Source organism: Cervus canadensis, chromosome 6 (genome assembly GCF_019320065.1).
Source record: "Cervus canadensis isolate Bull #8, Minnesota chromosome 6, ASM1932006v1, whole genome shotgun sequence".
NCBI lineage: Eukaryota > Metazoa > Chordata > Mammalia > Artiodactyla > Cervidae > Cervus > Cervus canadensis.
The window spans coordinates 14,214,317-14,240,128 of NC_057391.1; the positions used below are offsets into that span (position 1 = coordinate 14,214,317).

At 48.8% G+C, this 25,812-nt stretch overlaps 1 protein-coding gene across 1 annotated transcript in view; it reads right to left on the reverse strand.

Moving 5' to 3' along the window:
- The window catches only part of ITGA11 (integrin subunit alpha 11), a 129,891-nt gene that overhangs the window by 78,545 nt on the left and 25,534 nt on the right, over positions 1-25,812 (reverse strand). Inside the window, exon 2 of the mRNA XM_043470899.1 lies at positions 13,784-13,895. Within this exon, the coding sequence (XP_043326834.1) occupies positions 13,784-13,895 (112 nt within the window). The remainder of the gene's footprint in view (positions 1-13,783; positions 13,896-25,812) is intronic.

Consider the following 25,812-nt stretch of genomic DNA (forward strand, 5'->3'; position numbering starts at 1 on the left):
GTGCCAGACACTGCGGATTGAGGCAGAGTTCATACACTTCGTCTGGTGGGGCTCAGAGACCAAACCTGATGACCTCGGGGTGGAGGACAGCACTGTGTGTGTGGGAGCAGGTGGGTGAGGCACAGTGCAAGGGCCCTTGCTCAGCCATCTGGGAAGGCTTCCTGGAGCAGGCAACTCTTGGATGGAGGCTTGCAGGTAGAGAGAAGTCATTCGGTGAAGAAGGGGCAGGGGCTTCCTTCAGAGAGGACAGACAGCTGAGTCCTGATTGTGCCAGCGCTTAGGTGCATTATCTAACATGCTTTCCGGGGGGAAGGCTGGGCCTGGGAGGGACCCAGAGGGACAGACAAGTTCCCGTCTTCACAGAGCTTGTGGTGAAGTCATCCTCAACCCAGGCTCGCATCGTTCATCCCTCATCTTTCTCGCCACCCACCCACACCTCCCTGACATTCCAAATCTGCTCTTGTCTCCCTTCACTCACCCAGAGAACTCTATCTAAAGTGGCATGAAGTGTAGACAGATAGATGCCCAGATGTTTGAGAACACTGCATCATCCCCCTGCATCAGGTAACCCCCACCTGCTTTCTGGTCTCTGTATCCCCGCTACTGGATTCAGGTAGTGAGGGTCACTCTCCGCATAAGCCTGGAAAGGAGCTAGCCTCAGAATCCATGAGAACTCACAGACTCTTAAAAAAGGATTCAGTGGTTCAGAACCTGTTTGGGCATTAGCCTTGCCTGGGGATTCCTACCTCCAGAGAGTCTGACTTTTGTTAAGTCTTGGGTTGGGTTGAGGAATCTGTTTTCTTTTTTAAACTTTCACAGGCAATTCTGTTCTGCCAGCCTTAGGAATCCCTAGATTATATTATCAGGTGATTATCAGGGTTTGAAAGAATGGAACTGGGGGTGGCGTGCCCCAGTAGGAAAGAGTTGATAAAACTGGGTCATGTGTTCATCTACTTTCAAAGCACTTTATATGAACAGATAAACAAACGAATGCACCAAAGAATGAATGTTTGGGGGGAGGGCTGTGTCAGAAATTGTGCTAGGCACTTCCTCTGACATTAATTTGGTTAATCTTTGTTACAGCCTCGTGAAAGAGAGAAGCAGCCCCATGTTGAAGTCATGGAAACTGCAGCCCAGAGAAGCTAAGTCACTCACCCAGGTCACCCAGCTGGCTAAGGGGCAGCTCCTTGGCCTCTCTCTCCTGCCTGGTCCTCTCCCCATCTCTGGGGGATGGGTGGGGTGTAGGAGAGCAGAGAACACAGAAGCCAGTCTGTGTTCCATTAGGGAGCCCCTGGCTGCCTGGGGGAATCACTGGCTCTGCAAAATCCTTCGAAGTACTTTCTTCCATTTGGTTAAAGCTCAGATTGCTTTCCCTCCTCCTCCTTCCGGGCTGTGAGTAATGGCTACTCTGACAGCATTCCTCTTATTTTGAGAAGCTGAGAAGAAACAAAGGCCGTGGACTCACTTGAGCCACAGGAGGGCAAAGCCTGTCTTGACATTTTTGGAAACGTCATCCTCCTTGGGTTACAAAATCCTTGGCTCAGCGGCTGGGGAGAGGCAGGGGGACAGCTCAGAGAGGGGCTGCTGTCTCAGGAAAGCCATTCTGGGGAGTGGGAAGGCAGCGGGGGTGGGGGGACAAGCTGCCATCTACTACCACTGCCCTCTGCTCTCTGCCTGACTTCGCTTCTGCTGGGCCCCTCCAAGGTTTCCAGGGGAAAGAAAAAGACAGAAGATGCCGACCTCTCCCATGGGGGTGGCCATTTTCCCCAGATTCTTTATAACAAGAACATCCAGCTTTGGGCTTCCTTGAGGTTTAGGAACCAGTTCTAGAACCATTCTCTTCTACTCCTGTTGACCTGTGCCAAGCACCAGAGATGCAGACAAGTAAAAGGCAAGCCCTGCCCTTGGGGGCTTGTAGCCCCCTTTCTCTCCTTACTCTCTTGGCTCTTCACTCTCCATCCCATCTTCTCTCTTCTTCCTTACACTCCATTTCATTTTCCATTTCTCTTAACTGGCTTCTTCTATTGAGGTGGTCAAGAAGTTGATTTGGATTTGTCCAAGTGGGGAAAAACCCAAACAAAACTTTCTGGCCAACCCAATATATTCTCCCTCTCTTTGTCTCTCTGCATTATTGGCTCAGGATGATTCCTCACAGCTAAAATAGGAAGAGATACTTCGAGAGAGAAAGTGGGATGGATTTATGAACTTCACAGAGAATGACAGGAACCTTGTCAAGATGGTCTTATACCAATAGGAAGCTTTTGCCATTGGCTGTGTGTCTGAGTGTTGCTGCCGTGTAGAAAGGAAGTTGTTGAAAGAAAAGAATAAACATCTGCAAGAGTTTGAAATCCTGAAGAGCCCTTGATTCTTCATGAAATAGTCAGGGAAAGTTAGAAGAAGGTATTCTATCCACGCCTGGAGAAAACAAGGGTTAGGTTAGTGACAGATCACAGCAAAGATTAGTGAGGAAAAAGCACATAGAGCGTGTTGATTTGTTTTTCTAATTGCATATAACTTTAAATCATGTTTACTCCACTTTGTGGTTTTCAGTAAGGAATTTAGTGTCTCACATTTTGTTAGCTTAGCCAAATAGAAGCAGATGCGGGCCTTAGTGGCATCCAAGGGAACCAGATGATTAGAGAGGAGGCCTTGCTCCCCCTGGTGTCGGGTATGGTGAATGCAGATAAAGTGCCAAGGAGTGATGGAATACCAGTCACGAAAATTCAAGCTTATAAATTATAGAAAGCCGTTCTCAAGATGGAGTGAATCTCAACATTAGCGTCTCTTCAGCTCAAGGGAGGGGCACCCCTTTCCTTTCGGGCGCTGGATTTAGGAAGGACTTCAGAGTCACAAAACGGACAGCACCGGCGTCAGAGAAGGGAGGGAGGTGCGAGAGCCCACAGGCTGCTGGTGGGGGCAGGGCTGGGGGATGGAGGCTGGAAAAGATGCTGAGCTGGCAAATCCCTCTGGTTTCCCTGAACTGCCCAAATTAGATTTATTTTCTTTCATAGAGGTTAGAAACCGGGAGACTTTCCTTTCAATGTTTCCACTATTGAGATTGTGCCTCTCACCCCCAGAGCACGTAGAGGTTGGCTCCCTGCCTCGCCAGGATCAGCACGATGGTCATTCTATGGCCCTGAGGACCGGCCTTGGCTCTGACTCTGGCTGACCAGGTTGTGACTGTGTCAGAGGTGACCTAGGGTCTTGCTGACATGCTCTTCAAGCCTCTCACTTTCCTGTGTTGTTTCGGTATTTTTTTTTTTTTTTTAAGAGAGAGTTAGAAAGCTAACATAGAAGAGAAAAATCTGGAGATGCAGGATCACTTGCAGGCTGCATCTTACAGGTTCGCTGCGTTCTGGGGCTGACAGGCTTTTCTTGGCCGCTCTCAATGCTGCTTTGTATTTCTGAGCCCTTGAAGGAGCCCACAGCTCCGTGAGGATAAACGTCTGTATAACCGTCCAGCCCTCTGTGGCTCCCTCTCTGCTTGTCCATGTGCTGCCTGCCCGACTGCAGGGTCTGCTGGGTGGCTTGGGCCTGGGCCCCTGGCCAACATGTCCCCAGTGACTACAGTTTCTCTCGATCTCTTTCTCCCTCCCTCTCATGTGTTAGGTAGTTTCATCGTATCCTGGGCTTTGCTTCTGTAGTGATTTATTGTTAACCAGCATGAGTCATGGTGCCGGCTTTTATTTGTTCCAAGAGAAAATAGCAGAGGGCATGCATGCGCTGCGGTGTTGGGAACCCACTCCGGGGACCTGAGCCAGGAAAAGAGCTTAGGATGTTCCTTAGTGAGATTTCCACAGCAACAATGGCTGAGGCTGTCCCAGGCCTGACAATTGGCACTGTCGGGGAGGACGGACGACTTGGATAAAATCTATCATTCTGCCACCAAAACCAGCCTCGGGGGCCCTTTTCCTGGAAACCTCTCCTGGACACCATATCCTTTCTTGGGAAATAGGCTAGCAAAGGGAACTAACTGATCCAGCAGCTGCCCATGGCAGACACGTCACACATCATCTCCTATTTTTTCCTCAAAGAAATCTTAGGGGTGTGCAGCATCATGTCCATTTTACAGATGAAGAAACTGTGTCCAGTAGGTGGATGTAACATCCTCAAGTTCCCACAGATTGAAAAGCGGATGAGCCCAGGTTTGTGGAGTTCTGAAGCCTAGACTTTTCCTGCAGTTAGGCGCCACCTTGGGCTTCCCAGGTGGTTCAGTGGAAAAGAATCCAGCTGCCGATTCAGGAGACTTGGGCTCAATCCCTAGGTCAGGAAGATCCCTTGGAGAAGGAAATGGCAACTCACTCCAGCATTCTTACTTGCGAAATCCCATGGACAGAGGAGCCTGGCAGGCTACAGTCTATGGAGTCTCCAAAGAGTTGGACACAACTTAGTGAGTAAACAATGGGGGCCACCCTAGTGTGCATTCACACACCTGCGGAGGCAGAAGATCTCAGCCCCTCTTGGGATATTGCTATAAACCCTGCAGAAAAGAGCCACAGATGAGAGGTTGGGAAATCTGGGGGTTGAAGAGGAAGGAATGATACAAGGGCATCCCCTAGGCTGGCTGGTCAATTTTGTTTTTTAACTTTAAACTTTTTATTTTGTATTGAGGTATAGCTGATTAACAATGTAGTGGTAGTTTCAGGTGACCAGCAAAGGGATTTGGTCATACATACACATGTATCCATTCTCCCCCAAACCTTGTTGCCCAATTTTTGTGGATTTATTCCTCATGGATTTCCTTTAAAGTCAAGCCCAAATTCCATCATCAGTGTGTTTTAGACATGAAAGATCTTAGGGAAAATGCAAACGTGTTATCTGGGAAGGTCAGTACATACAGCTTGGTAGAAGAATGAATGCCCTACCCGTATTAGAATTTGGTTTATGTAGCTGTTACCTGGGGCTTTGCAGGTGCTAGTTGTAAAGAATCTGCCTGCCAATGCAGGAGACATAAGAGACAAAGTTTCGATCCCAGGGTTGGGAAGATCCCTGGGAGGAGGGCATGGCAACCCACTCAAGTACTCTTGCCTGGAGAATCTCATGGACAGAGGAGCCTGGTGGGCTGTAGTCCACGGGGTCACACAGAGCTGGACATGACTGAAGTGACTTAACATGCACGCACGTGAGCTGTTACCTAGTGATCTTGAGACAAGGGGTGAAGATGGTGGGTGCACTGACACTTTGGCACTGTCCACCTGCACACCAGGTGGAAACACAACAGGGAGTAGAAGCAATGTGGACTGGGTGTTGGGAGAGCTGAGTCCCAAGGGTGACCTTGCTGTAGGCCTTTCTAGCTCTGGGCCTCAATTCCTTGCTTATAAAATAAGGGATTGTGCATGCTCACTCACTTAATCGTGTCCTACTCTTTGCGACCCCATGGACTGTAGCCCGCCAGGCTCCTCTGTCCGTGGGATTTTCCAGGCAAGAATACTGGAGGGGGTTGCTATTTCCTTCTCCAGGGGATCTTCCCAACCCAGGGATCGAACCCAGGACTCCTGCATTGCAGGTGGATTCGTTACTTTCTGAGCCACCAGGGAAGCCCAATGAGGGATTGGGGCTAAATATTTTCTAAGACTTTTCTAGTTGGGGAGCAGTCCTGAGGTCAAGCCCTACCCCCATGTTCACTGAGTGTCCACCTGCACCTCCTGGGCCTGCTCCCAGTCACCCTGTCCTTCCCAACCCACCTCTGCCTCTGAGAATTGGGGTCTGCTGGAGCCTGGGCGACGGTGAGCTTTCCAAGGCTGCGGTGTCATTCTACAGGACTCAGTGCGCCTGGCTTCCTTCTCAGCCTCCCCTCTACCAGGCAGTCCTAAAGGAAATCAATCCTGAATATTTATTGGAAGGACTGATGCTGAAGCTAAAGCTCCAATACTTTGGCCACCTGACTTGAAGAGCTGACTCATTGGAAAGGACCCTGATACTGGGAAAGACTGATGGATTGAGGAGAAGAGGGGTGACAGAGGATGAGATGGTTGGATGGCACCATCGACTCAGTGGTCATGAGTCTGAACAAACTCCAGGAGATAGTGAAGGACAGGGAAGCCTGGTGTGCTGTATTTCATGGGGTCTCATGTTATTCAGACATGACTGAATAACAACAAAATGCACATATGTGGAACCTAGGAAGGTGGTACTGATGAACCTATTTGCAGGGTGGGACTAGAGATGCAGACAGAGAGAACTGACATGTAGACACAGGAAGAGAAGGGGGAGGAAAAAGAGGATGGGGCAAATTGGGAAAGTAGCATTGACTTATACAAACTGCCACGTGTCAAATAGCTAGCGGGAAGCTGCTATATAGCACAGGGAGCTCAACTCTGTGCTCTGTGACGACCTAGAGGGGAGAGAAGGGGGTGGGGGTGGGAGGGAGGCTCAAGAGAGAGGGGATATGCACACGTGTATAGCTGACTCATGTTGTCCTACAGCAGAGGCTAACCCAACATTGTAAAGCTATTATCCTCCAGTTATAAAAAATGGAGGAAAACGAAGAACCCCTGCGGCACGCTCCTCCCTCTCATAGCCTCTGGTCTGCTGCTCTGCTTCCCATACTTCCTCTGCCAGCCACACGGGGCAGTGTCCTTTCTCTAAACACGACCTCTTCTTTTTCACCCCTGTCCTCCTACCCCCGAGGTTCTCTCCATCTGTTACACTCTGCTCATCCCTGTCTATTCTATACACAGAAATCCTACCCATCTGGAAGGACCCTCCTCCACAACCCTCTCCTGATCCCTTCCCCAACCTGGTCCTGCTGAATTAGACTTTCACTCTCCCTCCATGGACTCCTGGGATCCTTTCTGTGTGCCCTCTCCTGGGATTTATCATCCAGGATTGGCATTCTGCAACCACACGGCCTCTCTTTCTGACTGGGCTCAGCATTTTTACGTGAATCTGCCAGTGCTGGGTCTTGGGACATCACAGCCTTGGCTCCTAACGGGCCAGCAGTGTAGCTGGTTGGGAGGGACACCCCTGTGGATGGTTGCAGCTGCCCCGTCAGTATCTGGGCTGGGGCTGCTGCTGCTCTGTGCTGCTTTGAGCCTGAAGAAATCTGGGCTCCAGATATAACTCAGACATTCACTGTGTTATCTCTCTTGCAGTCTTAGTTGCCTCATCTGTAAAATGGGAACAAGCTCATTTCTCTTACAAGTTGCTCATGTCACTGAACCTGTAGCCCAGGGAACTCACACGCCCTCTTATTCTTAAAGCCCTCTGAGTTCAGAAGGGGTCCCCTTTCAGAACCTACTAGGCTATCAACTTCCTGCTTCCTAATGCCCTCAAGGGGAGGAGGTGAAATGTGCTGCCTCGCTGAGAGCTGAGCCTTTGCTCTCCAGGGTAAAAGCTTCAGTGACAAATTGGAAATTCGTGGGGCCCAGCTGTTTCTTCTCAGCACCAGGAGGCTTCCTGCTCCAGTGGACCAAAGGCTCGGTGAGGCCCTCTGCAAACCCTACACCGGAGTTTCTGGGACATCAAATGGTCTTGAAAACCAACTGGCTTAATGATTTCAATGTACATCCATTAGAGTCATGTGGATTAAATTTCTCTGAAAATACACAAGGGCTTAAAGAGCAGGGGCAGAGAATACTCAGCCCGAGAGGAATTTGTTTTCTCTTTTTCTTTTTGTGTGCCTGTGAGTGTTGTTATTGTTGCTAAAACCGAGGCATGTGGAAAACTGTTCAAGATGTGTGAGGCACTGGTTTACAGTTAGTTCTGCCGGGTTTGGGTTTGCGTTGGGAACGTAGGGGCAGGAGACAAAAGGTTAAGAGGATAAAGTGGCAGCCCCACTAGATCTGTCCCTTTGTCTTCCTAACATTTACATCATGTTCTGGTGCCCTTGACAGTCAAGGAGGCTCACAGCCTGGTAAATGGGGCCAGATCTCATTGGCACCTGTGGTCAGAGGCAACTAGTGAGTCCATCTCTGAGGCTGGCAGTGTTGGGACCTGGATTTCTGGGCAGTGGCTGAGGGTGATGTCATTGCCCAGTGGCAACTCCCTGCACTCAGTGGAGACGGTGATCGTCAGTCTCCCAGGGAGTTCTTTAAAACACAGATCCCCTGGCTCAGGAGATGCAGACTGAGGTATGCCAGCTCCACCTTAGGGGCCAGAAGCTGGGTCCACACCCGGGAGACAGAAGAGCCTGGGTCAGAGAGAGTCTCTTGACCAGGTCACTAGGGGCCTGATTTTAGATCTGGCTGTTTTCTGGGTGCAAGCAACCCCATCCTCCACTTCCTGCTTTGCTGATCACAACATGCATTCTTTGGTTGGTATTTTTTTTTATCTTTCCTAGCACCCTGAGATAGGTTCTTTCATATATACTTTGTGCTAGAGCACACAGAGGTGTTTGCTGAGAGGAGGAGTCTGAGAGAGCTTCTCCCAAGGTCTTCGTCCAAGTGGCAGCCTTTGGACTTCAGACCCCTGCTCCTGTCCTTCTTTTGAGGTGCCTCCTGGCATGAACGTCAAACAACAGGCACTACTGAAGTCGTCCCTGTGTGTATCTGCCAGCTGGTATCCCACAAATGACACTGATATTGACCTCTCTTTTCCCATTATTAGGGATTCCCTGGTAGCTCAGCTGGTAAAGAATCCACCTGCAATGCAGGAGACCTCGGTTCGACTCCTGGGTCAGGAAGATCCTCTGGAGAAGGGATAGGCTACCCACTCCAGTATTCCGGCCTGGAGCATTCCATGGACATCAAACAACAGGCACTACTGGAACCATCCCTGTGCATGACTGCCAGCCAGTGTCCCACAGAATGACACCAACATTGACCTCTCTTTTCCCATTATTAACACCCACAGGGCCTTACATCTGGCTAAACTCTTGGAATGCTGCCTACAGGATGAGAAAAATGGGGGTCAGGGGAGAAAGAGAGGGGAAGCCGCTGAGTAGGATATGCAGGGGAGTCCATGCAAGTGAGGACAGGGATTCCTGAAAGGGCCTGAGTGCTCCTGTCTGTTCTGCAGGAGGTGCGGCTCCCTGGGTCTCCAAGGCCTCTCTGTATGTCTCAGTTCAGCTGTGGCAGGAAACACGCTCGCGTCCAGGGGCTGCAGTGCAGCTGTCTCCCAGGACGCTTCCGGCAGCACTCAGACCCCTAAGAGCGACCTCGCGTCAATTCTGTTCTGTCATTCTGCTCATCTGAGCCCAACTTCCAAGACCTCACTCAGTGCTCCTCGTCTGTGAAGCCCTCCCAAAGACTTCAGCCACAGAGATTGCTCCTTCCAAACTCTGGCTGAATTTCTGCTGTGAGCAAGACATCTGGCTGGCTGCTCGCAGGCACAGGGAGATGAGACGAGCATTCAATAAGTGAGCGGAGCCACGGGCCTAAGTGATTCCAACACAAAGGTAAATAGTGATTCGGGCCATCAGAGAGATAGGGCTTGGGCAGGGGAAGGCCATTTTAGGCTAGGAGAAGGATCCAGAAAGCCTTCATGGAGAAACTGGATGAACATAATTAACATCAGGTTGTATTTTGTCTTGCATTGTTTTTTAATTGTTTCAAGGATTTTAGGGTCAATTCTTCAACTAGCCTGTGTGTTATTTGAGAGTAAAACCAAGTCTCACTCATACCAATATTTTGCAGAGTCTAGTAAAACTTATTAACAGAAGCTTAATAAACAAATATTGGTCAAAACAAATTCTGTCTTAGAAACGCCAGTTCCATTTAATCTTTAAGTCTTCATACCATGTCAAGGATATGGATGCTGTAATCACTTTCCTGTACAGTAGAAATTAACAGTATATTGTAAATCAACTATACTTCAACAAAATAAATATTAAAAAAAGAATATAGATGATGTGCCTTGTATGTCTGGGCTGGCTGAGAGAGGTTCAAACCATTAATTCAATCTTTCAATGTATGTTCTTTTGAGCATCATACCCCTGATTTCTGTAAGACAATAAAGCAGACAGTTACTATCCATCTGATAAATGTTATAATAAGAAAATATATATTTCGATGGGTACAACTAATCTAGTGATGGGAAGGGATGGTCAGAGAAGGTTTCTCAGGGGAAGTGATATTTAAGTTGTTTAAAGAATATGAAAGAGGACTTTGAATTCCAGCCATTAACAACTATGAAAGCTAGATAAGATATATGAAACAATTCTATTCAGGCACCAGCCAGCAGTCAATACAGAGCTCAATACTTGAATAAAGGGAAGCACAGGCATTAAACCCACACCCACTCTGCTTTCTCATTGAGGGTACTTTCCTGCTGCGGCACAGGCAACTGCAGTAGGAAACTGCGGAGAGTCCAGACAGAATCGCAGACTTGCTGGGTGGAGGAAACAGGGATTGGAACAGGGACTGAAAAAATGACCAGGATTTGGTGGGAGCAGAGAAAAAGGCCTTCAAACTCTGCTAACGTTTTCCCTCAGGGTCCTTGGCTGACCCTTAAGCTGTGCGCATATGGTGTGAGACTCTGAAAAGTTTATCAGAGAAGTGGGACAGAGATTTTAGGGGCTTCCCAGTACTTGGGAAATGTTGGGGTTCATGCCTAGTCAAAAATACATTTTAATGAATGCTGTGGGCTTTCGGTTGAGATCCCCCAAATTCATGCCCTAGGAGTAAAGACTGCACCTTAGGAGTAAGTGAAACAGTGTTAATCGCTCAGTTGTGTCCAACTCTTTGTGATCCCAAGGACTGTAGCCTGCCAGTCCCCTCTGTTCATGGAATTCTCCAGGCAAAAATTTTGGAGTAGGTAGCCATTCCCTTCTCCAGGGGATCTTCCCGCATTGCTGTCAGACTCTTTACTGTCTGAACCGTTAGGGAAGCACCCTAGGAGTGAGGGCAAAACTAGATGATACCTGCCCTAACCAAGGCCCAAACCAAGCTGTGGTAAATTCTAGGTGGTTTCACCAGTGTTCTAATTGCCTATCACAACAAAATGTAGCATTATCTAAAGGGGGGTAACACAATCTATAGTTTCTACTGTGTACTAGTCACAATATTCTGCATAGAATTAAAAAATATACACTAAACAGGCAAAGAATCAGATAAAAGTGACTGGTAACCATAAGGTGAAACAGTCACTAGAGACAGAGCCAGAGATGACCCAGATATTGGAGTCAGCCGAGAAGGCTTTCAAAATAACTGCTATTAATATGTTTTTAAAAAGTAGAGTAAAAGTTGGACAAATGGAAGAAAGATTATTTTAATAGAATTAGAGTCTATAAAAAAATCAAACAGAAATTCAGGAATTACAAAATAAAACATAGGTAATTAAGAATACATTGGGTGTAAAAAAATTAAAAAAAAGAATACATTGCATGCATTTAGCTGCACAGTATACCTCATGAATATATGATGTATACAATATACATAGAAACAAAGCTCCTGAGAATATGACAATGAATAGAATCACACACACACACACACACATGAATACATGGTGTCCAAGTAAAGTTTATCCCAGGAATAAAAATTGGGCTTAATATTGAAAAAAATCAATCTATAGGTATAATTAACATTATTAACAGAATAAAGAAGAATCACATAACATCTCAATCTTTGCAGAAAAAAAAAATCTGATAAAATTCCATAACTATTTATACACACACACACAAACCTCAGAAAACTGGAATAGAAGAAAACCTCCTTAATCTGATAATATCTACAACAAACAAATGAATAAACTATAGTTAACATCTTATTTAATTATGAAATATAGTCTTCCCTTTAACAAGGGAAATAAGAAAAGCACATTCAGTATTACAACTTCTACTCATCCTAGAACTGCACATCCTAGCTACTGCAATTAGGCAAGAAACAGAAATAAAAGCTATAAAGATTAGAAAAGAAGAAATAAAACTACAATTATTTCAGATGATCTCCTTGTATACATAAAGATATGTAAGAATCTACAGACACACTATAGAAATAAATGAGTATAGTAAAGTTGCTGGATATAATGTAAATACACAAAAATCAATTGTATTTTACTATACTAGCAAAAGATTGGAAAATAAAATAAAAGCATTTCAATTTTAAAAAAGAACAGTCCCTTTTAATTAGCACAAAATACCAAATACCTAGGAATCAAAGTAACAAAAGATATGCAAGAATTTTACACTGAAAATTTCAAAGCACTATTAAGAGAAGAAATTTTAAAAACTAAGTAAGTGAAGGGATATACATGTTCATAGACTGGAAGACTCAGTAAGACTTCATTTCTCCCCAAATTGATCTATAAATTCAACATAATCCCAATCAAAATGTCAGCAAGTTTGATGAGGGGAAATTGACAAGCTGATTCCAAAATTCATAGGAAAACACAGAAGATCTAGTATAACCAAGACAACCTTGTCAAAGAGGAACAAGTGTGAAGAATTCACATTACCTAACTTCAAGATTTTCTTTGAAGCTACAGTAACCAAGGCAGCTTTCTATTTTATAGATTAGAATAGAGGCTAGAAATAGACCCATACATATAGGGGTCACCTGATTTTCAACAAAGATGACACTACAATTCAGTGGGAAAATAGTCTTTTAACAAATGGTGCTAGATCAACTGGATATCCATATTTTAAGTTAAAAAAAAAACCACCTTTGACCTTTACCTCACATCTCACAGAAAAATTTATTTGAGATGAACCACTGACTTAAATGAGAAAATAGAAACATCAAACTTCTGGAAGAAAAAAGAGGAAAGTATCTTCATGATCTTAAGAGAAGCAAACATTTATTAAATGGGATACACAAGACACTATAAAAAGAGTGATAAATTAGATTTTATTAAAGAACTTCTGTTCATAAAAAGTCACCATTAAGGAAATGAAAAGGCAAGCTGCAGACAGGGAGAAGTTCTTTGCAGTGCTTTTCTCTGACAAAGGATTTGTATATAGAATATATATATATTTAAAGTTCTATAAATTATTAAGAAAAATACACAACACAATTTTAAAAATGGGCAAAAGACTGAATCAGACACATCATAAAATAGGATATCAAAATGGCCAATAAATTCACAAAAAGTTACTCAACAGTGTTAGTCATTAGAGAAGTGCCAGTTAAACCCACCATGAGATACTATTGGGTTGGTACAAAAGTAATTGTGGTTTTACATTGTTGAACCTTGCTGTTTGATATTGGAATACATTCTTAAATAAATGGGGGGTGTGTCCTACAAATCCTACAACTGATTTGTAGCGTTGGCTGCACAACTTGGTAAATTTCAGAAGAAATCACTGAATTGACACTTGATTATATAACATGTAAAATATAGTCCAACTAAGTTATATTAGAAATAGGAGGCTGACCCTTCCCGCCTCCTGACTGCCCCCGCCCCAGAGAGGTCCATGGGCTCTCTGACCCTTTCCCACACTTAGCCTTCTCTCACTTCTTCCCTCTGCCCCACTGTGGCCTGTGTTTCAGCTTTGAGCACACACATCCATCCTTGCAGAGACTCCCCACCTTCCACACCTCTCCCAACAGCCACAGCCAGAAGTGCTGCCCCCACTGATGAGACCCTGGGGCCCTGAGAGGGGATGAGAGGGGGTGATTACTGGTTCTTGGTGCCTGCTGCCTGTGCTGTCCCATAACCAGGAGAAAGAGGGTGTTCATTCCCATTTCTCAGGTGAGAAGATGGAGGCCTATGCAGGGGATGCTCATGGTTTCATAGACAGGGCAGATCCTAGGCAGCTCCTGACCTGCCAGGACAGGAAGTCAAGTCCCTGGGAAGGGGGGCATTTGCATGTGAGGGCCTGCGCTGTCAGCCCATGGGGGGCCGGGGTTGGGGGAGGTGCAGGGCTATGAAGCGGGGTGGGGGAGGGGTGGCAGCTCTCACTCACCACTTCCTGCCGCTGATGTCATGCTGCTGCACTGTGTAGCCAAAGAAGGCGGCCCTGGAGCCCGGGATGACTCGGGGCTTCTTGGTGTCCATGTTGAAGGTGGCCGTGAACCCTGAGAGGGGAGGAGAGAGGTCAGGCAGGCAGATGTCCTGATCCCAGGGCTGTGACCGGCAACCCCCAGCAGATCACCTACCTTGGAGGGTCTTGGCTGTGGGTGGAGTATGTACCCCTATCCTTGGGAAGCCCCCAGTGTTGGTTAACACAGACCCTGTTTGGGGAGCCAACAATCTGATGGGAGAGGCCCAGCCCCTGCCCTGGGGGAGCCAATCTGATAGGGGAGGCACAGCCTCCTCCTAGAGACCAGGCAGGTCTGACCTTGTCCTTCCCCCAAAGAATCCCTGGTCTCACAAGGAAGGGACAGTCCCTGTTCTCTTCCATCACTCCTTCCTAACTCTGCTTCTAACTTCTGCTGGTCTCCTCTTGCATGTCTTTTTTCTCTTCTGTCTTTTCCCTCCCCTCTCCTCCTTCTCCCTTCTCTCACCTCCTACTGCTAAGTAGTCAAGGAGCTGACTTCCCACCTCTCTTGCCACCCCCTCTGCCCCAGCCAGGCCTGGGGTCCTAGTGGCCACGGCTCCAGTGCTGCTGGCTGACCGTCTCCTTCTGAATCCACCTGCAAAGCTCCACCTGGCTTCAGCCAGAGCCACTGCTCAGCTGGAGCAGCCAAGGCAAAGCAGGGAGACTCCTGTAAAAACCTTTCACCTTGGCCCCTAGGTGGTCAATGAACTGACTCTGCCTAGTGGAAAGCCTTGGGGCCGTTTAGTGACTGAACCACAACAACAGTTAATAGAGCACAGCAGACAGAATATCACTGCCATTCCTCTCATGTGTTAACCATTATTGCCTTATTTACAAAGCCCAGCCACGAACGGACTTATCAGCCTGGTCAGGTGAGCACAGGGGGATGAAGGATCACTGGTCCTTGGCCAATGTAGGCACATCACAGAGCAGAGACAGAGACACTGGTGTTGCCTGTGCGGTGGACAGAGAGGGGTCAAAGAAGAAGCGGAACTCCCCAACACTGTCCCAGAAATGGTACATGCACATGCATGTACGCACATTCAGAGAGGCACATATTGCATGCACACATGCCCATGCATGGACGTGCAAACACACATACATGCATAGGCCATACACATGCCCTGACTGCAGGGGAAACACTTTATCTGGCTCCCTGGCGCCCCCTGGAAATGTCCCCGGGTGGTCCATGGTCCTCCCATTCCTGTACCCAAGCCCAGCAGACTGAGGGGACCCTGAGCCAGAGGCAGGCATCCCCGGCAGTCAGGAACTCCAGACCCACCCCACCACTCCCAGGCCAGCAGGGAGGTGAGGGCCAGTGAAGTCAAGAGTGTACATTGTGTCTTCAAGGTCTTCTCCACTATCAGTGCCTCTTGGGCGAACATGGCTAGAAGGATCCCTCCAAGACCTGCTGGATCCTGTGACTCCAGCTCCATACCCTCCATCGGTTTCCTGCCAACCCACAGTCAAAGCCAAACTCCTTACCTGCCAGGCCCTGTGATTCCCCAGAGGAATGCCACCTGGTTCCCTCTGCCCCTCATTTACTCTTGCCCCCCTTTCTTCTGCTCTAGTCACACTGTCCCCTTTCCTGTTATTTGAATGTGTCAGACCTGTCCTCGCTCAGCATCTTTGCCCTGGCTGCCTTTCCTTCTGCCTGGATGCTCCTCCCTGAGTTACTAGCAGGGCTCACTCCCCCACATCATTAGGGCCCCTGTTTCAATGTCATCTTGTCCATCACCAGGACACCCTGTCACTCTCATCTCCCTTCTTCATTTGTCTTCACAGCACTTATCCCTAACATGTTACAGAGTTATCTGTTTGTCGTCACACAGCTGATATTTCATAATATTCTTATGTCCTCTAAGTGCTGAGAGACGCTGCTCAGTGTTATATACTTAGCGCCTTGAATCAAGATCTAGGTCGTGGTCAGTGGTCAGGAGATACTGATAGAATGCTTAGAGACCAGGACCTGCATTTGTCTGGGATGCTCTCTCCCCTCAATGAGGAACAGGAGGAAAAATATTTACTGAGCAGTGATATATTCCTGGCATATTCTAGGTATCTAACCAGTACTTCTATATTACTTATTTAAATCACACACCAGCCCGGTGAAATCGATATCATATCTGCAGGAGGCTAATTTGCCCCAAATCACTTGGCTGGGAGGAGGTTAGAGCACTTCCATGATCAGACTGCTTGGGGCACCAGGCTCTGTGTTACTCCGGGGAGAGCAGCTTTTCAGAGAAGGACCCTCTGGGTGCAGGAAAATTCTTTTCAGAGAAAGGGGTCTCCTTTCTTGCCCTCAGGTCCCACCTCCTATGTCTTTGGGTTTGGTTGGGGTCAGCAGATGGGAGAGGAGGCAGCGGCCCTGTGCTCCTCCACTCACTCTGGAGGGGCTCCGTCTAGGACAGGTCCTATCTCCCCCAGTACCCACACCCCCAACCCCCTGGGACAAGATTAGCGAAATCTGGCCACAGGGAGAGGACAAACACTCTCAAGGCTGGGGCATTAAGTTACCAAGTGCTGGATTCTTCCTCAAGTTGGCATTTGCTTCTGACCAAACGAACCAACCAGTGTACGGATTTCCTAAAAGTGATGTCAAGTCTGACACCCTGACCTTGTCTCCTGACAAGATCTCTGGACTGCTCCCCTGATGGCGGATAGCTTTCATTCTCAGGGAATGTACTCTTCTCAGAGACTTATGAACCCCAAACACCAGCAAAAGAAAACAAAATTGTTTCTGATGGGAATCAGCAGGCTGATTGCAGAGACTCCGGGAGCCTGGTTGGGCAGCTGGCCACTTCGCTGCCCTTGATATTGATGACAGAGGGGGAAAAAAGCCACAATTCCTGGGCTGCTGTCCTGTGGACCGTGGCCAAACTTACATCAGCTGCTGCTCCCTTTCTCAGAAGCTTATCTTTCTTTTGAAGAAGCATCAGCCAGTCTCAAGAAGCACTGAATCCACAGCACAGAGCCTGAGCATCACTGGGTCTCAAGCCCGCTACTCCAGGCCAAGGTGGAGGCCACCGACCTGTCCCCAGGTGGGGCAGTCCCAGTCCCAGCTGCCGAGGAGTGCTGGCCGACACACACCCAGACCTCCTGTGGGCTCGGCAGCTCCGTGGGGAGTGTGCGCTACAGCTTAGGGAGGCTCAGCTGAGCATCGATGCGGGGCCACTCCACCCTCTCCCAGGCCCACCCCCACTGCTGCCAGTAGCTTCCCAGGGGTCTTGGGAGAAAATACAAAGTCCCCACCTGGTCCCAGTGCCCTCTGAGCCTCCCTAGCCTCTTGTCAAGTTTTCCTCTGGCTTCCTGTAGTCCAGGCCCCAGGGCTCTCTTTCTGCTCTCTTTAGACACACTTGGCTTCCTTCTGTCTTGGGGCCTTTGCACATGCTATTTCATCTGCCAGAGCCTCTCTGATGAACTTCTCAGAGAAGTTCTGATCTGATCTTTTCAGATCTCAGCACACATGTCCCATTCTTCCACCTCCCCAGGAGTTCCCCTGACCACCCTCACTCCACCATTACATCAGATCTTGCCTAATGATCTCAACCCCCCTTGAACTCACTAACAGGTGACCCGTGGCTCCTCCTTTAGAAGTACCTGGTTAGTAATTATACAGAGCAGGTGTGATCATTTGACTAGTCTAATCTCCCCATCAGGACAGTGGCGCCGTGAAGGCAAGATGGGGTCTGTGCAAGTGATTGCTGGACCCAGCACCGAGGTGGGGGCCGGCCTCAAACACTGCTGAGCCACCTGAGGAAACCTCAAATAAAGAAAGTGCAAGGTGGCCACCTGGGTGCCAGGGTTGGGAGAGACAGCTGTGGGCCAGGGTGTCAGGAAGCCTCTGGACATATGACCTGGCCTTGAAAGGTGATGTGCAGGAATCAGCAAGGTGGCCCAGAGGCAGGAGTTCATAGTGTGAATGCGGGGCCATCAAAGGAGAAGAGAACAGCCTTTCTGAGCCAAGGTGTCAGGAATGGCCTGGTTCCTCCTGCTCTCCTGCCAGACTCTCTGAGGGCGAAGCCAGGCCTAGACAAAGCATGGTCTTGAGTTCCAGGTGGGGGGCTTGTTAGAAGCCTGGCTCCAACATTTATTCATTAATGGCTGACCCTGGGCCAGAGACTACTCCTTTCTTGTCCTCAGTATACCCATCTATAAAATGGGAATAATAATGCCAGCCTCAATGTGTGGGTGACAAGATTGAACACAATAACTAATCTGTGGCAGTGCTTTGCCCATGGAAAGTACTCAGCAGATCTTGGAACGGAATCAAGTTTCCCTGCTGTCTGAGCTGCCCCAGTGTCTTTGCCCATGCCATCCACCCTGCCTGAAGGCCTTTCTTCCCTTCTTCTCAAGCATCGAGGCTCAGCTCTGATGTCACCTCTTTACAACATTCAGAGCAACAATCCTCTGGCTCACGGCCTCTGTTGCTTTCTATCATGGATGACAGGAGTTTTCACATCTTCCCTGCTCTCTTCTCTAGCTATACACTATTCAGAGCAACATCCAGGAATGACTTTTTATCTTTTTACCCTTGCCCTATACTAGGAATATGCAGAGAGACTTGTCTGATGGATTTCTTACCTTCTGAGAACCTGTTCACAGAATCAGGACCTGTTGGCCTTTTTCTCCTTAGTTCGCTTCCTAGCTGTCTGACTGGTACAGACAGTTCCCTACCATTTAGATAATAATCAGAAAAATTTCAGTGTACATGCACAGAGAATTCACTAGTTACCAGGTACTATGCTAAATGTATTTAATCCTCACCACAACTTTCAAATGTATTTATTTTTTTCTGTGCCGGGTCTTCGTTGCTGCATGGGGGCTTTCTCTAGTTGTGAGGGCTTCTCATTGCAGTGGCTTCTCTTTGTTGTGGAGCACAAGATCTAGGGTGCATAGGCTTCAGTTGTTGTGGCACATGGACTTAGTTGCCTCTCAGTATGTGGGATCTTCCTGGACCAGGGGTCGAAACAATGTCCCCTTGGACATTGGCAGGCAGATTCTTACCCACTGGACCACCAGGGAAGCCCCAAAACAACCTTTTGAAGTAAGTATATCATTATTCTCACCCTACAGGTGAGGAAGCTGAAGCACAAAGAAGGCAGGTAGCTAGGAGGTGGAAGGATGCCCTTGGAGGCCTCAGGAGTCCTTCGCCAGCCTACCTGCCACCATCAAGCCTTCCTCCCCACTCTGCTCACTTGAGCTCCTCACTGTGGTGGTCTCACCCAGGTTGGTCCTCCTCCCATCTGCCCCTTCTTAAAAACTCACTCATCCTGGGAACCACACCCTCAGATTCTGCTCACTAGAGAGCTGACAGGTGCATCCCTGATCACAATAGGTGGAATACACAGGACCAGGTGTGCTAGAAGGATGCAGCCAGAGTCCCAAGGGCCTTGAAAGTCTGGATGAAGCACCAGAATTGACAGCAGGAGGAAGCTATCCTGGGGAACCCGAGAGTGACCATCTCTCAGGCACCATCCATCTGCCAAGCCTCTGCTCATTCTCTGGGTCCTGCTCTGGGCTGCAGGCACACCTGTGTAAGCAAGAGCTTTCGTTTGCCTTGGCTGGTGGGAACTGGGATGGGGGTGAGGGAGCATGAAATATTATCAGAACACCCTTCCCAGTTTTACTTGGGCCCCAGGAATCTTCAGGTCTAAAAGCAAATCACAGATAGGGAGTCTGGGGGGTTGGGGTGGGAGTGGGGTGCGGCAGGAGAAAAGACCCTGACTCTGGCCAAGTAAAAAGAAATGGTAACGTGGACCTCCTTCTGCTATGGAAAACATAATCACACATTCCAGCCTGAGTCGAATGAGCTCTAGACGCCTGACTGATTTTCATCCTCTGCATTGCTGCTACTTCTGCTGCACCAAATACCAAAAACTTGATGGTTCTGGCTCTGTCATCATCCCAGCTGTCTTTTCCTTCTTCTTTGGGGCCATTGTTTCAAAGACAGGTATCTAAGAAGGCAATGCTAGGTTTGGGAGCATTGCTGGCAAGGCCTGAGTCACCTCCCCATCTCTAGGTCCCTGTAGAAGGCGTAAGTGAGATATGAGAGAAGAGATGGGGAGTGGGGAGAATGTGATCCCCTTATCAGAGAGGCTTCTGCCCATTGGAGGAGGAAGGCCTCCACTGGAGAGGAGGAGGCTTCAGGTCAGGGAGCCCTCTGACTCTGGGGATCCTGCCCTTGGGGGCCTGCAGCCCTCACAGGAGACCTAGTAACTATGCCTTTCCTCTGGAAGCTTCCAGTGGATGGAAATCTGGACCCTGCCCTTGAGAGCTGCTGGGGCATCAGGGGAATGACACTGGACAGTGAGCCTCCTTCTGCCTACACCTCCATTTACGGAGTGGTTTAGAGGACAGTTAAATGTTAAAGTTAAAACTCAAGGCTGAACAGTGGGACTTCCTTGGTGATTTAGGAGTTAAGAGTCCGCCTGCCAATGCAAGGGACATGGGTTTAATCCCTGCTTTGGGAATATCCCACCTGCTCCAGAGCAACTAAAGCCTGGGTGCCACAACTGCTGAGCCTACACACCTGTGCTCCGGAACAACAGAAGCCACCACGATGAGAAGCCCATGGACCACAACTAGAGAGAGTCCTCGCACAGCAATGAAGACCCAGTGAAGCCAATAAATAAGTAAATAAAAAAATAAAAGTAAACACTGAGTGTCACGAGTTCCACACTTCTCCCCATTCCAAGACTCCAAGCCATGTGAAGACAAGGATGGGGTTTCATTTCTCTCTTTATTCCCACTGCAGGGGTTGGGACACAGAGATGCTCAGTAAAACGTGTTGCACTAAAGCAGAAGGTTCAGCTTCACCTAAAAACAATAAACAAAGCCTGTGACACCTCCCCACTTAACTCTGGGCTGAGCCATATAAGGCGGAAATGAAAGCTTGCCAGTTTCCATCCGAGATCTTAGGACATCAACACCTTGTCTGTTTCTGCTTGCTCTCGCACTTTGGGCATCAGTGTGAGAAGTATTGGCTCAGGCTGGCCCACATATCCCAGAAAGAGGAGGAGACACACTTGGAACTGAAGTCCATAACCATACCTGGCTGGGGTCAGCTATCCACTCACATGTACAAGCAAGCCCTGTGAGGCCAGCTGGCCTCTCAGTTGAGCTTAGCTCAGGTCAGCTGGACGTCCAGCTGACCCAGACCAGTGAACTACATAGTGATTTGTGTCACTCAGATTTGGTGGGGGCGGGGTGGGGGGATTATTTGTTACATAGCATTATTGTAGCAATTGGTAACTGACTCAGTCTGGCTCTTAAATGGTGGACAGTCAGGAAGAAGGCGGAACATGAGTCACCTATTGGGGACTCGTGGTGTTTGGGGTAGTAACTCAGTCATTCCCTTCTCAAGGGCTCACAGGGAGGCCTGGACCTAGCCCGTCAGGAAGCAGTGTGGCCTGGCAAGCGGGCCATGATCTCGCCTTCCTGAGTCAGGCGCCGAGACTTACAGCTGGGCTTCATCGGGACACAGGAATGGCCAACACGGGAACAACAGACGCATAGATCCCAGCATCAATTCTAGGGCTCAGAGCCCTTCTGCACCTCACTTTCTCCCTGTCTCATGGTCATGGGACGTGAAACCCAGTCCCCCACCTCAGACAATTTACCACAGGGTCAAAAATGGTGTGCAACAAATGTGTTATCAGGGAAGGGTCACTTATTAGGATTTTATTCTTAAGAACAAGCAGGGATCTTAAAGATCAAATAGCCTAGAGGGATCAAAACTTTTTTTTTTTTTTTGGCAGTGAATCCTACCTTTTGAGAACAAAATCTATACATAAAAAGCAGACACAGGAAGCTGAGGCTGGACTTGGGGACAGTGGACAAGGAGTAGCCCCCACCTGCAGGAACAGTCCTAAGTCAGTTCTTTGAACCCTAGGGTGTCCTGGAACATAGTTTGAGAACCACCTAATTGTATTTAAGACCCTTGCTGTTATCAGTGAAAGAACTCAGGCTAGAAAAGGGGTGGGGATCTACCTAAGGTCATGAGCTTTTCTTTTTTCATGCCCGTCTTTATTCACCACCATTCCCTCCATATAACCCTTCTCTACAATCTTTCAATTCCACAAATGTCTAATTTGGGGCTATGATGCTCCAGGTTTCATGCTGGGAACCGGGGACACCAAGTCAGATAAGACATGACCTGTGGTCTTCAGAGTCTGCAGCCACATGGGTGAGCCAACAGATTTGCCTGCATGTCTGCTGCTAAGTCACTTCAGTCGAGTCCGACTCTGTGCGACCCCATAGACGGCAGCCCACCAGGCTCCCCCATCCCTGGGATTCTCCAGGCAAGAACACTGGAGTGGGTTGCCATTTCCTTCTCCAATGCATGAAAGTGAAACATGAAAGTAAAGTCACTCACTCGTGTCCGACTCTTAGTGACCCCATGGACCGCAGCCTACCAGGCTCCTCCGTCCATGGGATTTTTCAGGCAAGAGTACTGGAGTGGGGTGCCATTGCCTTCTCCACGTCACAGAGCTCAAAAAGAAGCCCTGCAAGGGTTGGACCAGGGCTCAGGGTGATCTGCATTCAAATCTCAGCTTTGTTGCTAGATTTGCCTAGTATCCACGGAGAGTCACTACGCCTTTCTGGGCCTCCATATTCCCCTCTGTCAAATGAGAGGGTTCTACTCCTTTCTACCTGAGGCCCAACCCCGGCACACATCAGAGAGATTCTCTAGAGCAAACACACATCCAGCTTCCAGTTGTCGACACGCGAGCATCTGTCTTGAGTCTCTGCAAACAGAACTGGAGGCCAGGCCGTGTGGAAGAATGCAAGCTCATCTTAATGTTGGCTGAAGCCAAACACACTTAGGAAGGGAACTCTCCAGGCAAAACTGATTATATTTTGCATTCCCAAGCCAAAGGGGGAGAACTGAAGAAAACAGCCATCTAACGCTCTACATTATCCAGGCCCAGCTCTCATTCTCCTTGCTTGAACCATGGAGACCTGGCCCCAGGGCCCTACTTCCCTGGCTGTGGCTTCTGGGCACACCCAGATATCAAAGGGACGGAGGCCTTAGTATGGGTCCAGGCAATGCGGTCATCTTTTCAAGAAAGTCCAGCTGTGCCCTGGAGTTGGACTGTGTTGCTAAAACCTCAGTGAGGAAATTTATTTATTTGCTAAAATATTTATTTTTGGTCGTGCTGCGTCTAAGTTGTGGCATGTGGGATCTAGTTCTCTGACCAGGGTTTGAACCCAGTCCCCCTACATTGGGAGCATGGAGTCTTAGCCATTGGACCACTAGGGAAGTCCATCAGTGAGGAAATTTAGAGCAAATGGGCAGGGGACATAGTTCCCTTCAGACTCCTCTTATTTCAAAACTTGAGGATGCCAGTGGTAAGTATTAAATCCTTGATTACCTGGTTACTTGACCTTGGACCAAAACTTTTCTCTCCCTGGGATCCTCCAGTCAGGGAAGCCATGATCCTTTAGAAGGGAGACATGGCTGGAGCATCACTGTCAGGGTCAAAGGCCAGAGGATGAACTCCTGAGTTTAGGACAGCTGGTTCTAGGACTCAGAGAAGGGGGCATGGGAATATAATACCCAACTCCTGAGAATTAGGGCTGCTGTGGTGAGTGGAAGTAGGCTGGGCACCGGAAGACCTGGGTCCCCTCCTGGGTTCTGCCACTGACTGGCTACTTCTCCCCAGGCCCCAGTCTCCATTATAGAAAATGAGGAAGCTGGACCAGGTGGTATAAAAACCTTTACGACAGGATATTCTGAGTCTGTATGACCTTCTCCTCTGGATTCATTTCCAAAGTCATCTCCCTTCTGGCGGGGAGGACTGGGCAGATGATACAGGGGCACTTCAAGGGGCAAGCAGATGGCCGTCACCCCTGTGGGTCTTTATCAGATTGCCTGCCAGGACTGGGGCCAACAGGAAGGAATGCCTTCCCTCCTCGCTAGTACTTGGGTCCAACACAAGTGCCCCCCAGCTTCAAACCACTTATGAAAGTGAGCTTTGACACCCTCTTGCCTGCCCCCTAGTGGCTCAGCCCTGAACTGACACGGCTCGGGGGCTCAGGCTGGAGGTCGTCATCAGGTGAGGGCAGGTCTGGTGACACCAAGCTAGTTTGAACACCAGGCCCTGTTGCTTTAGAGCATCCCTGGTACTTTAGAGAAGGGGTCTTAAACCTCCGGGATCTAATGCCTGATGATTTGAGGTGGAGCTGATGTAATAACAATAGAAATAAAGTGCTCAATAAACATAATGTGCTTGAACCATCCTAAAATCATCCTCCATGCCCCCTCAACCCCTGTGAAAAAATTGTCTTCCATGAAACAGTCCCTGGTGCCAAAAAGTTTGGGGGCCACTGCTTTAGAGCAAACTTGCTCACACTTGGGTCTCCCCAAGTGACAAATGCCTTCCTCTCTGCTCTTGGCAAAGACCCCTCCTCTGGTTTCCTAGCTTGTCTAATCAACTCTTCAGCATCTGACTTCTTTACAAATGACTGCCTTCTGGATGTGGCTTCATGGCTGTCCACTAATTGGTCATTATCACACTGCCTTTTTCTCAGAAGGAAACACTATGGAGTCCATTCTGCTTCATACTTTTCCAACCACTAATATCACCAGCCAATCCTTCCTTCTTCCCTCTGTTGAGGAAGCAGGTGAGACCCTTATCTCTGGATGGAGTCTCCTATCCTTGGCTCCCCTGGCCTCGTGCAGGTGAGAACACAGCTCACTGGGAGTGACTAGTGTGCGTGTATGTGTAGACATGCACGTGTAGCCAAGGGATCCGTCAGAGAGGGCTGATTGGGGGGTGGTAATGACAGGAGGCAATGATTTCTCCCCATCGGAGTCCAGAGAGAGGGGCAGGCTTACAGGAGGGAGGTGCCTTCTGTCTGAAGGACCAGCTCTATCCCCAGAGTGGACAGGGAGGGCAGGAAGAGGGGATGAGAGAGACTTCTGTGGTAAGGCGTCGTCCCTCCCCATGGAATAAGCAGAACACTTGTTTCTTAGAGGAATCTCAGGGAAGTGATCTCACCCAGGAACCAGTGCATCCCCGGTCCACACCCACTGCTGTTTCTGGCTGCGAGCAGCTCTGAGCTTGCCAGCAGCTATGCTGTGGGTGGCTGTGGCCACATGCCCACCTTCCCAGGAGGAAGAACCCAAATCAATATGTACTTTGATGTCTCCTGAATGTTAAACATGTGAAAAAGTACATGTCAGAGTCAGAAAGCTTCCTCCTGTGTGCGATGAGGGGGTGGACCACTGTGGCCGGAGAATTCGGGGTCCCATCAGGACCGAGTCTGGAGGAAGCCCTCACGTGTGTGCAGAAAATGCACATATTCACCACCTCATCAGACCCCTGCAGGCGGCCCCTAACACTGTCTACACAGCAGCTCTCTGGCTGTCCCTCCCCGCTCCAAGGCTCCGCCCTCCGTTCCCTCCCCCTGCACGCCTCCTGCCAGCCCCATCCTGCACCCATCAAGGGACCCCGTGCAAGTCCCACTCACCCTGCCCACCTCCCCACCTCCCACCTCCCCAGCCCATCCTGTACCTCCCCTCACTGTCCTGCCTATTAACCCAGCCCTCCCCGCTGTGGTAGAGAGTCCAAGGGATGGAGCCATACCATAGACTGTCCCTGCACCCCCCTGGGGCCTAGAGTTACAAACAGGACCTGCTCGACAAATATAAAGTCAACACACACATGGGGTAGATTTGGGGCTCCTTCCACCAACGGGAAATGGAGGCTCGGGAAGGTTACCTGCTGGGACCCAGGTCTTCTAGCTGGAGGTACATGTGTAGAGCAGGGATCTAGCCCTCACCAGTACCTGGGCAGGGCTCATGTCCCATTCCTTCTCTGAATCTCCTGGTGAAGACCTCCTGCCACACTCAGAGCACCCGCCAGGTGCCTTAGAACAGTATTTCATTTAATTCTAACAGGTGATTAGGGGGTTTTATCCTCATTAAACAGGTGAGGAAGCTAAAG